General features: G+C 54.1%; 1 protein-coding gene across 2 annotated transcripts in view; it reads right to left on the bottom strand.

The window, feature by feature from the left end:
* Nucleotides 1–2114: 2114 nt before the first annotated feature.
* Nucleotides 2115–11637, bottom strand: part of SMAD6 (SMAD family member 6) — a 74973-nt gene continuing 65450 nt past the window's right edge. For both annotated transcript variants that reach the window (XM_081229898.1, XM_081229899.1), the window contains one exon: nt 2115–3080. In XM_081229898.1, the coding sequence (XP_081086024.1) occupies nt 2539–3080 (542 nt within the window). In that variant the 3' untranslated portion in view covers nt 2115–2538. The remainder of the gene's footprint in view (nt 3081–11637) is intronic.

Genomic DNA, 11637 nt, shown 5'->3' with positions numbered 1-11637 from the left:
TGCTGCAAGGTTGAGGCCCCTGGGCCCCCAGAGTTTAGCCCTTCAGGCTCACAGACCATCCCCAAGCGGTAGGCCCACTCCAGCAAAGCCGATCATAACCAGCACATAAGAGGACACCCAGCCAACATCTGAGACAGAGGTTTGTTCCTTTCCCCCCCAGGGAGCTTGGGCAAATGACAGTATTTGTGTAAGCATCCATTCCTCCATCTGGAAAAGGAGAATGGTAGAGAACACCCCCACAGAGGTTCTTGTGAAGACAGGATGCATCAAAGTCACTTCACGAGTAGGACGGACTCCCAGTGAGTTAGTGTCAGTTGTCACTGACTTGATAACAAGACAGATACAGTGACTCCTAGCCCATCCTCACACAGCACAGCCTAGCTCTGCTCACTGCGCCCCAGGAGGACCAAGGCCTGGATAGTGGGGACAGCAGAAAGAGTAGGGCCTCCCGGGAAGCTCGGGTCTGAGGGTGGCAGAGTGGAGTGAAAGGGTCTGGGCTGGCTGGCCTGGGTATGGGGACAGAATTAGCAGGGGTGGGGAAAGAGTCCACTGGCATATAACTTTGGGAAACCAAGTGAAAGAGTATAGTCCTTGGAGAATGTGGTGGCCATGATTCCCACCTCCTGGCAGTCACACTCTTGTGTGATCCCCCCACCCCTGCCCCCCACACACTGTAGCAAGAATGGTTTGTGTGATCAACAGAATATGGCAGAAGTGATGGCAGGACGCTTTTGAGATAAGGTTGGGAAAGACAGCAGCTTCACACTTGGTCTCTCTCTTTTGGATCGGTTGCCACGTCATGAGTGGTCCAATGGAGAGGCCTACGTGGCAAGGAACTGAGGCCTCCAGCCAACAGCCACGTGAGCGAGCTTGGAAGTGGGTCCTCCAGCCCCAGTTAAGCCTCAGATGACTACAGCCCTGGCAGACAGCTTGATTGCAGCCTCACGAGACCCTGAACCAGATCCACCCAGCTAAGCTGCTCCTGCATTCCTGAACACAGAAACTGTGTGATAATAAATGTGAGTTGTTTCAAGCTGCCAAGTTTTAGGATCATTTATTATGCAGCAATAGATAACACACAGGACTTCTCAGAGCATTTAATAGGCTAATGTAAATCTCCAAGAAAGAAGATATACAATGTAACATTCCCCTTAGTTATTTGGCCAAGGCCTTCTTTTTTGAGTTTTCTCAAGAGAGGAAACTGATTTAATTGATACGGCTCTGGTTAACTTCTAACCTTGATCTGTCTCATGAGCTTGTCATTTACCCTTCCAGAACCTTAACTTTTCCCTTTTGTAGAGTAGAAAGAAACCACCTGCCTTTGTGTCAATCATGACTACAGTTCCAGATGGGCAGGTTCTGAGCTACTTGGTGGGGGGATGGGAGGGTAGCTTATCTAGGTCCTAAAAGGAGTTTCACCCTGGGGCTCAGGTGGCTTCTGTGAGGTGGTAGGTGGGTTCAAGACCCACCATCTCAGTCTTTCTTCCACAGGCCATTTCCCCAAAGTGGTGAGAATTAATGTTTTCTAGCTTGCAGACAGCTCAGATATGAGAGGCATGGACCCAAGTCTTCCCCATCCGGCTGAGAGTTCCTCTAGGCCAGAGCATGAGCCTCCCCCATCAGACTGGAAGAGCTTACCTAGGATGGATGGCCCATGTACTCTCCCTCCTCCCCCTGAATCCTGTGGACACACTACAGTCATGGGTGGGAAGGAACAACAGAACCTTCTCTGGCCTTAAGAGCAAACATATGTCCTTCCTCCCTTTTCAATGTAATTCCCTTTTTTTTTTTTTTTTTGCGGTACGTGGGCCTCTCACTGCCATGGCCTCTCCCGTTGCGGAGCACAGGCTCCGGACGCGCAGGCTCAGAGGCCATGGCTCACAGGCCCAGCCGCTCTGAGGCATGTGGGATCTCCCCGGACCGGGGCACGAACCCGCGTCCCCTGCATCGGCAGGTGGACTCCCAACCACTGTGCCACCAGGGAAGCCCCCCTCTACTCTTTAACCGGTAAAAGACTGAAATCAAGTTTCGGGATGCCTGATGGGTCAGAAACCCACAGAAGCCCTGCATGCTCCTCTTTGTTAAAAAGAAGACAGTTAAAAAAAAAAAAAAACTATAATGCGAATACTTTATTATCAATGAGTGACTGGTATTAGCTTTTTGTCTGGGCATTAATATTTCAAAAACCATACACCAAACCCAGGCTCTTCCACCTAGCTCTGCTGTATCATTTTCTTTAAAAAAACAAACAACAACAACAAAAAAAACCATAAAGAAGAGGAAGGAGGAGAAGAAAGAAAATATATCTGTATTATAAGCCAAAGTGCGTCTTTCTTGTTTTGTCCATATACACACATTGCACCATACATAAATAATTACATTGTAAAAATGACTCCATAATTACAAGTATAATATATATTTCCATATAATATATAAAACTTTATATTAAATCTAGGTAGATGATATCTGGGGGGGGTCGTCCGTGGGGGCTGTGTCTCTGGGCACGGGGCCCCCGTTGGTGGGGCGGGTGGCGGGCCGCTATCTGTGGTTGTTGAGGAGGATCTCAAGCCAGCAGGGGCAGGAGGTGATGAACTGCCGGGAGTAGCAGGGACCCCAGCCCTTGGCGAAGCTGATGCGGACGCTGTTGGGGTCGTAGGGGCCGTCGGCGGCATCGGGCTCGGGCCCGTGCTGGAGCAGGCCGGAGCGCTCGAAGTCAAACACCTTGATGGAGTAGCCAGGGGGCACCTTGCGGACCACCAGGGCGCGGCCACCGGGCGCGTCCAGCGTGGGGGAGTTGACGAAGATGGGGTGCTCGCCGCGGTTGTAGGCCCACACGCCGTCCGGCTCCTTGCTGAGCAGGATGCCGAAGCCGATCTTGCTGCGCGTGCGCCGCACCGACTCGCTGCGCTGCTCCAAGTTGAGCTGGCCCAGGCAGAAGCCGCTGCCCTGAGGTAGGTCGTAGAAGATGCTGACGGCCTGGTCATACACCGCGTAGAGGCGGCCCACCCGTGTCCGGTGCTCCCAGTAGGCCACGCTGCACCAGTGGCTCGGCTTGGTGGCATCCGGAGACATGCTGGCGTCTGCGGGGCAAGCACAGGGCACGCGGGTGTTATTCCAGGGCAGCGGAAGTGGCGCTGCCGCCTGGCCGGTGGGGTTTGAGGGGGGCCTCTGGCGCCCAACAGACATGGGGAGCACTACTGCGGGCCAGGCCGTCCTCAGATTTAACCCACAGCAGGACCTCACCTCCCACCCCACCCCCAGACACACACGAAGGCAAGCAAGGCACCTACTGTGCCAAGTGCCCGTGGGTACCCAAACACGAACCACACCCGGCTCCTGCCTGTAGAACTTTACAAGCCAGCAGGAGAGGGACACACACCCACACACCCAAGGGAGGGACTGACTGGTGAGCACCTACATTGTTCCGGGTGCTGTGCTCTGCACTCCTCACTCCGTACGTGACTCCCTGGGTCCTCCCATAACTGTGCGGAGGCCACCTTCTCACTTTACAGATGAGCGTCCAAGACTTGGCAGCCACCAGCAGCCTGCCCAAGGCCACTCAGCCGGCGAGTGGCACCACCGGGATTTGAACCCGGTCAGTCCAAGCCTCAACCTGAACAGAGCGGGGTGAAGCTATCAGAGGGCATAAACCGCCCCCCAGAGGGGACGGGACTCAGGCATAGGAAGGCGCAGTGCGGTGGGGAATGTGGCCCCCAGGATCTCTTCTGGCCCAGAATGGGAATCGCAGCTGCCCGACAGCGCCCAGCCTCAGCCTGGAGCATTACGCAGGGTCTCCCAGTAACCCCCACCCCCGGCCCCTCAAGTTGACTCTCTGGGCAGGAAGTGCAGCTTTTCACCAGAACTGTAGCCACCTCTGTGAGACAGAGAAGCACAGGGTCTCTAAGTGCAAAAGGAAATTGCTCCTCAAGGGCTCCAGTTTGCCAGCGGCTCCTCTCCGGGCCTCAGTTTCTCCATAGACGGCAAAGGGGTGGCCTGGATGATGACTGGGATCCCTCCGCACTCCAGCTTGGGGCATCTCTACATGTCTGCATGAATTTAACAATCTTCTGAGACCAGGCGTAATACCAGGTATAGGCAAGGGACCCATCTTGCAGGGCAGCCCCCTCCTCACTGCTCTCGGGTGTGGCCGGCTTCTCAGATTCTGGAGCGTTTTGACATCTGGTCTCTCCTTTGAGCTCAGGGCTCTGACAAGCAGGTGGGCACCCATGACTGCCCGGTGGGGTTATGTGTTCCCATACAGGCCCCTGGCTGGGGCTTTTGCAGAGGGAGAAGGTCTGCTGGAGGCCTGATGAGGACACACTGAGGCCCTTTATGGCTCGGCTTCTCCAAAAGAAACAGATCAAAGTCCAATCAAACCTGAGGGAGAAAGCACTGCCAACAACTTCAGTCAGGAGCCTGGGTGAGGTCAGCTCTGTCTGCCTTCAGCCCAGCCCCGCCTAGAAGCCCCAGAGCAGCCAGGTGACAGGGCTCCTGACATTCTCTTATGTGCTGGGAAGCCCACCTAGCAGGAAAACGTCCACCTGAGGGGCCTCCTGTGGGCTGCCTGCTCTGCTGTGGCCTGGGGCTGGGCACAGTCCCAAAGGGCATGCCCCTTACCCTCTGCCTGGCATTAAGATCCCAGCCATAGGTCCCCAGGCCAGCCCCTGAGGACATATCATTTTGTCTCACAGTCCCCATCCAGGCCCCTCGTGGTTCTAGCTGATGGTCGGGATGGGGGAAAGAGGCCCTGCTCCCTGCCCTCAGCTGACTTGCCCCTTAGCCAGTGGGCAGAGAGGCAGCTCTAGCCCGTGGTAGGTGACACAACTGCGGGCACTAGGCCAGCCCCAGCAGGTGGACAGCTAGGAACACCCCAAGCCATTGCCCCTTTCTCCATCAATCGATCCATCCATCCATCCAGCACTGGTCTGAGAGTTTCCAAGAGCCAGGAGAGCAGCACCATCCCAGCCTGGCCATGAAACTCCAACACCAACCTTCTCACCAAGCAACAAGAACTCCATTAGTGCACTAGGCACAGAGAGGCGGGGAAGCAAAGAAGCTATGCCTGGAGAACGTCGGGTGACAAGACAGACAACAGGCATCCCTGAGTGCCTAGCACGAGCCAGGCGCCTTCTGCACAACGGCCTTGGTTGCACCTGTTATCACCCCAGTTCACAGGTGTGGTAACTGAGGCCCAGGGAGGTGCCATAACCAGTCAAGGGCACACACTAGTGAGTGGTGGAGCCAGCATCAGTGCCAGGCCACACTCCCGAGGGGAGCTCTTCTCCATACTCCGGGCAGACACCCCCCAAAACCCATGCACCAAGCAAATGCCCCCCTTCTCGAAACCTCACCCCGTTTGTAACCATGACTGCTCTCGTGGTCTGTGAGTCCTAGAGGTGCTCACCCACAAGCCAGTGAGTCACTGCCCGCCCTAGAAACGAAAGGTCTTCATTCCCTGAAGACTCACCCAGTCCCACTGAGTGAGGGAGTACTGCCATCCCCTCTACAGATAAGCTCAGAGAGGGCCACCCTAGTCATAAAGTGGCAGCTCTATCCCAGGAGGGAGCCACTCTGCTGTAAAAGGCAAAGAAGCAGTTTAACAGTCAGGGAGTGGGGGTAATGGGATTGAGGGGGTGGGGTAACTCCTCCCTCCCAGCTCCTAAAAGGCTTTCAATTCAAGGCCAAGTGGGCCTTCCTGTCCCCCTCCTCTCAGTACCTCCCACCCCAGCCGAGCCAAATGCACCCTCAACCCTCTACCCCCATCTCATCAACACCTGTGTCCCTGGCCTTGCCCCAGTCAGCGCTCCTCGCAGGGGGATGGGACCCTGTGAGTGGGGATGAACCCCAGCCCCTCACCCCCCTGCCCCGGAGCTGCACTAGGGCCCAGCCTGCCCCATCCGTGGCGCTCAGGGACACTGTCCGGGCCAGGTCTCACTTTCCGCGGCCTCTTTTGTTGAGCAGACTGGGTAACAACTCATCAGGCCTGGGCTCCAGGCCAGGTCTTCCAAATTCCAGGGGATGGACTGCCGCCTCTGAGAAGCCCTCTCTGACCTCTCCCTCCTGTGCGCCTAGAGCCTTAAATGTGGTCCCTCCCTTGGCCTGAGCAGGTGTCTGTGCCCCTGGCTGGCCTCAACTCTCAAGGAGGAAGGGGTGGGTCTTAGTCCTTTCTGCATCTGTCCCAAGTCTGCATGTATCCCCAGGGTGCTCTTGGAACACCTGCAAGGGAAGAAGGAAGGAAATAAAATAGATCCCAAGTGTTGGCACACTGCCCTCACCCCTACCTACCCCCCACAGGAATCCTGCCCAGCAGGTGGGGCCGATGCCCTCAGGCCCAAGGGGGTGCTGGGCAAGGACTAGGGTCTCAGGTCTGATCCTGAGAGAGCAGCCTGGCAGGTGAGCCCATCACCATGCTTGGGGCCTCCCCGTCCCCACCTAGCTCTTAGGGTCTCTGGGCTCCAGAGCTGGGGGGTCCCCCAGCATCATCTCATCCAGGGAGCCCCGATGCTTTGGGCTTTCACAAACCAATACACTGTTTAATGGAGGGGTTGGGAATGTCATAAGGTTACCACGGTTTTATTTTGTCACATACAGACTTATTAAAAACCCCAAGACCATCTACTACCACTAGCACAAAAGAAAGTAATTTGATACTCACAAAACAGGTAGGACCTAAATCAGAAATTTTTAAATTAATACATTTAGATTATAAGAAATTTTCTTATTTCTTTCACCATGGGCCAATGAAAACTTAGTCCTGAGGCTGGCCTGTGGGAACCATCAATTGAGTCCAATGTCCTTGTGCCTCCAAGATGGCACCCCCGGGGGTACCGGGTGACTTGCCCAAGGACACACAGCAGTGGGTGGCAGAAGTGGGACCAGAACTAGAGACCCCAGATTCTAACCTAATGCTTGTCACATGATCCAAAAGGTTTCCTAGTGAGACAGACCTAAGCTCTCACCACTGACTGGATATGTGGCCATGAACAAGCCACTGAATGTCCCCAACCCTCAGTCTCCCCATTTGTAAAACGGACTTATTCATAACTGAGCACCTCATTTGCACAGTCCATCTTTGGATTTTCTGGCAACTCTGGCAGCAGACCAATTGGGAGCAGAAAGAAGCAGCTGTCTGTTTATCTGTCCCAGCGCTGGCCTAACCCTTCCAAGGCCAGGGCTCCTTAGGGGTGTCGCGGGTCACGACCCAGGGTCACCAGCACGGGAAGTTACAATAGGACAATGGACGGCAATGCCCTTTGCAAACAGTAAAGCACTTTACAAATGTTAAGGTTTAGCTCCCAGCCCGGTACCTGAGATGCAAAGAGATGCTCAGTAAGCGAAGGAATGAAGGGTGAAGCAATGAATAACTGAATGTGGGGGACACAGGTGAGTGCTCCTGGGGTTCTATTTACATACACACACGCGCACACACGCGCGCACGCGCACACACGCGCGCACGCGCACACACGCGCGCACGCGCACACACGCGCGCACGCGCACACACACACGTGTATTCAGATCTCATGCCGTGTGTTCAGAACAAGCTGACCCGCCCTCTGTGAGAAGGCAGGCACCCCCAAACCCAGGGTCACCTCTCCACTCCTCACAAACGCAGAGCCCCACCCGACCCACCACACCTCCGTCTGAGGCCTGGGCTGCCACTCAGGCCGCGAGGGGACACTCTCTTGCAGAAGATCTTTTGCTTCTCCTGGCTCCAGGGCTGTGGTCCTGCCATCAGCCTAATTAGGAACCAGCTCCTTAATTGCAAATAAATACCGCGGAGTCAGACCCGAGTGAACAACATCAAAGATGACCGCGCTCTGACCGAAACTCCTGCTCGCTACCCCCTGCTCAAGGCCTGGCCTAGTTCCCAGCCAGACTCTGGGTCCCAGCTGGAAGGGTTCCAGGGGGAGGGGGAGAGGAGAGGCGCGGTCTGGCGCGATGTCTGGGGCAGATCTGGTGGAGCGGCACCAGGCTGGGGGTCAGGAGGCCTGCAGCCCGGTGTCCAGCCTCCTGGCCCTCATCAGGCAGGCCATCTCCCTTCTCCTGGCCTCAGTCTTCCTTTCTGAATAATAAGCTCTACATTTCTGTGATTTCATGCATGTTCACAGCAGCTCTACTCGTAATCACCCAAACTTGGAAAGCAGCTCAGATGTCCATCAACAGGAGGATGGATGTTATGGACTAATTGTTTGTGTGTGTCCCCCTGCCCCAAATTCATGTTGGAAATCTTAACCCCCAATGTGACAGCATTAGAAGGTAGGGTCTTTGGGAAGTGATTAGGTCATGAATGGGATTAGTGCCCTTTAAAAGAGACCCCAGGGCTTCCCTGGTGGCGGCAGTGGTTGAGAGTCCGCCTGCCGATGCAGGGGACGTGGGTTCGTGCCCCGGTCCGGGAAGATCCCACATGCCGTGGAGCAGCTGGGCCCGTGAGCCATGGCCGCTGAGACTGCGCGTCCGGAGCCTGTGCTCCGCAACGGGAGAGGCCACGACAGTGAGAGGCCCGCGTACCGCAAAAAAAAAAGAGACCCCAGAGAACTCCCTCATTCCACCGTGTGAGGACATAGCAAGAATACAGCCATTTATGAACCAGGAAATGGCTCTCACTAGACACCAGATCTACTGGCCCCTTGATCTTGGACTTCCCAGACTCCAAAACTGTGAGAAATAAATATGCATTATTTAAGCCACCAATTTATGGTATCGTTATTATAGCAGCCCAAACAGACTACGATAATGGATAGACAAAAATAAGGCTCATCCATACAGTGGAATACGACTCACCAATAAAAACGAACAAACTACTGAAACACACCACAATGTGCGTGAATCTCAGATGCATCTGGCTGAGTGAAAGAAGCCAGACACAGAAGACGTGCTGTTTGTTTCCATTGATACAAAATTCTTGAGTAGATAAAACTAACCTACAATGACAGAAATCAGAACAGGGATTACTTCTGGGGAGAGGGGATGAGGGAACTTTCTTGGGTGCTGGAAATGTTTGATATCTTGATTGGTACAGTGGGAACTCAGGTGCAGACATTGTCAAAAATCATAACCTATGCACTAGAGAGCTGTGCATTTCATTGTACGTATGGTGCCTTGAAAGAATTACAACGAAGATAGTGGAAATGTGCTGCTAGGCCAGCCCTCTGTGGCCAGCCTGGAGTGGTCCCAGCAGGGCTCCCAGGTGGTCCAAGGGACAAGCCCTGTGTTTCCCGGCCGGTGGCACCCACATTCCTGCCACCAGAGGGTGGTGATGCCTGCGGCGGGCAGGAGGAGACTGGCCTGACAGTAGGTCCCCTGCACTGAAGCCGGCCCCTCCGACGGCTGGCGTTCCTTCCTCTTGGCCTCTCTGCCCAGCAAGGGTGCTTCGAGCCCAATGTGTAATTCTGTTGGGGTGCTGGGGCACCAAGGGGGCCAACTGCGTCTGGGGGAGGCGGGGAGAGCTGAAATCCCAAGCAAGCCTTTAGCTTCTTCGAATCAGCAGTTTTCTGTCAAAACAAAGGGCAGGAACGTTCCTGTGTGCTCCCCCGTGGGCCGCATGCTCCAAAAGCCTGAGCATACGCAATGCAGCTTGTTTTCCTTGTGATTCCCCCCTTTCCACTGGGCCAGACCGCCTTGGACTCACCCATCCTGGGAGGCAAACCAGAGACATGCCCAGATTAAAGTCTCCGATCCCTTAGACTCTAAGGAAGCTGGATGTGGAGGCTCAGAGCATTTGCAGGAAGCTGGACCCTGAGTCCCCCAGTCTCCAGGGCCTGGCTGGGCCGCTCATGCTCCTCCACGTTCAAAGCTTTTGCTGCTGCTTCACACCCCCTTGGGCCTTAGCAGCCTCCCTGCCTCTCCTGGGGCTGGCCCAGCCACACCTCAATGAGCGATGAAACATGGGCAGACCCCATCGAGAGCTGGGAAGGGAGACTCAGAGACTCAGAGAAGTTAAGTGACTTGCCCAGGGTCACCGAGCAAGTTGGTGGCAGAGCCGGAGAGGAGCCTAGGGCTGGCTTTTCCAATCCCCTTTGCACAGGGCCCCACTGGGGCCTCCTACCCTCCTGGAAAACTCCTTTCTTCTGTCCCATGTCATGCCTGTGGCTTTAAGTTCCCATCCAACCAGCAGCTTTTTCATCTGAGGCTCCCAGGCCTGGGAGTAATTACGTGGCCCTGCATCTGGTTAACCTAACACCCCTTTAAAAGCCTTGTTTGCCCATTAGATAAGTAGTTTTTGTTATCAAACTAAAGAGGGAAAAAGAAGTTTCCACTTAACCTTCCTTTGTCATTTTAAGCTACAGAAATGGCTTCAGGTTTTGAAACAAGTCCAGAGATACAGCATTAATTAGAAGCTCTTTTTTTTTTTCTTTGTTAAGGGAGGGGGAGACCAGTCCTTTATCCACTGGGATCCGGCAGTAAAAGCAGAGAAGGAATGTGCACAGGGCCATGTTAATGGTCAACAGCTTAGAACAAGCCTCTCCGCTGAACGCTTTCCAAAAGCAGGGCCCAGCTGACAGGAGTTTCCTCTTATTCGCTCCCACCCGCCCCTCCCCACCCCCACCTCAGCTCCAGCACCTTTGGCCCCCGGAGGAAGCCAGGCTTCCAAGAGGAAGTTCCTAATCGGTCATTACATCACGGGCGGTCTAGCCACCGCCACTGCCTGCACGGGGTCCACCTTGGGGGCTCTTTCAGCCACTGGTCTCTGGGGCCAAGGACTGTGCTTTGCCACCACTTTCCAGACAGTTGACCAGCCTCTCTGCTCTGTGTGTGTGTGCACGCGTGTTGTGTGTGGTGCAAAAGGAGAATGACAGCAAGGGGAGGAGGGAGGCCAGGAAATGCGTGATCCATGTGGCCAAAATTCATGATTCTGCAGATGCAAAAACTGAGGCCCGAAGAGGGAAGGGAACTTGCCAAGGTTACAGGGAAAATTCGCAATACAGGGGCTTCCCTGGTGGCGCAGTGGTTGAGAATCTGCCTGCTAATGCAGGGGACACGGGTTTGAGCCCTGGTCTGGGAAGATCCCACATGCCACGGAGCAACTAGACCCGTGAGCCACAACTACTGAGCCTGCGCGTCTGGAGCCTGTGCTCCACAACAAGAGAGGCCGCGATAGTGAGAGGCCCGCGCACTGCGATGAAGAGTGGCCCCCGCTTGCCACAACTAGAGAAAGCCCTCGCACAGAAACGAAGATCCAACACAGCCAAAAATAAATTAATTAATTAATTAATTAATTAAAGTACCTTTAATTTAAAAAAAAAAAGAAAAGAAAATTCGCAATACAGTGGCTAGGACCAGTTGTGTGTCTCCTGCACAGGGCCCGGAAGCAAAGCTGCCTGCATGTGAATCTCAGCTCTGCCACTCACTAGTGGTGAAATCTTGGGTAAGTGACTTCACCCCCTGGGCCTCAGTTTCCTAATCTGTAAAATGGGGATACAATCAGAGTTTACTGCCTCAGGCTGCTGGGATTAATTTCAAGTGCATTGAATAATCCCTGGTTCAAAATAAGCACTCCATAAGTAACAGCTATTATTTTTTACTAGTATTATTACCACTATCTTATCTCTATATGTTATTTGCATAAATTATTTAATAGGTTGACTCAGCCTGTACAGTTCATAAGGGTATTCATATTAGGTAATAATAATACCTGCA

Source organism: Mesoplodon bidens (assembly GCF_964165515.1).
Source record: "Mesoplodon bidens genome assembly, chromosome: 3".
In the NCBI taxonomy this organism is placed as follows: Eukaryota; Metazoa; Chordata; class Mammalia; order Artiodactyla; family Ziphiidae; genus Mesoplodon; species Mesoplodon bidens.
The sequence above is the reverse complement of the archived record's forward strand: the minus strand, read 5'-3'. Positions and strand labels throughout refer to the sequence as shown.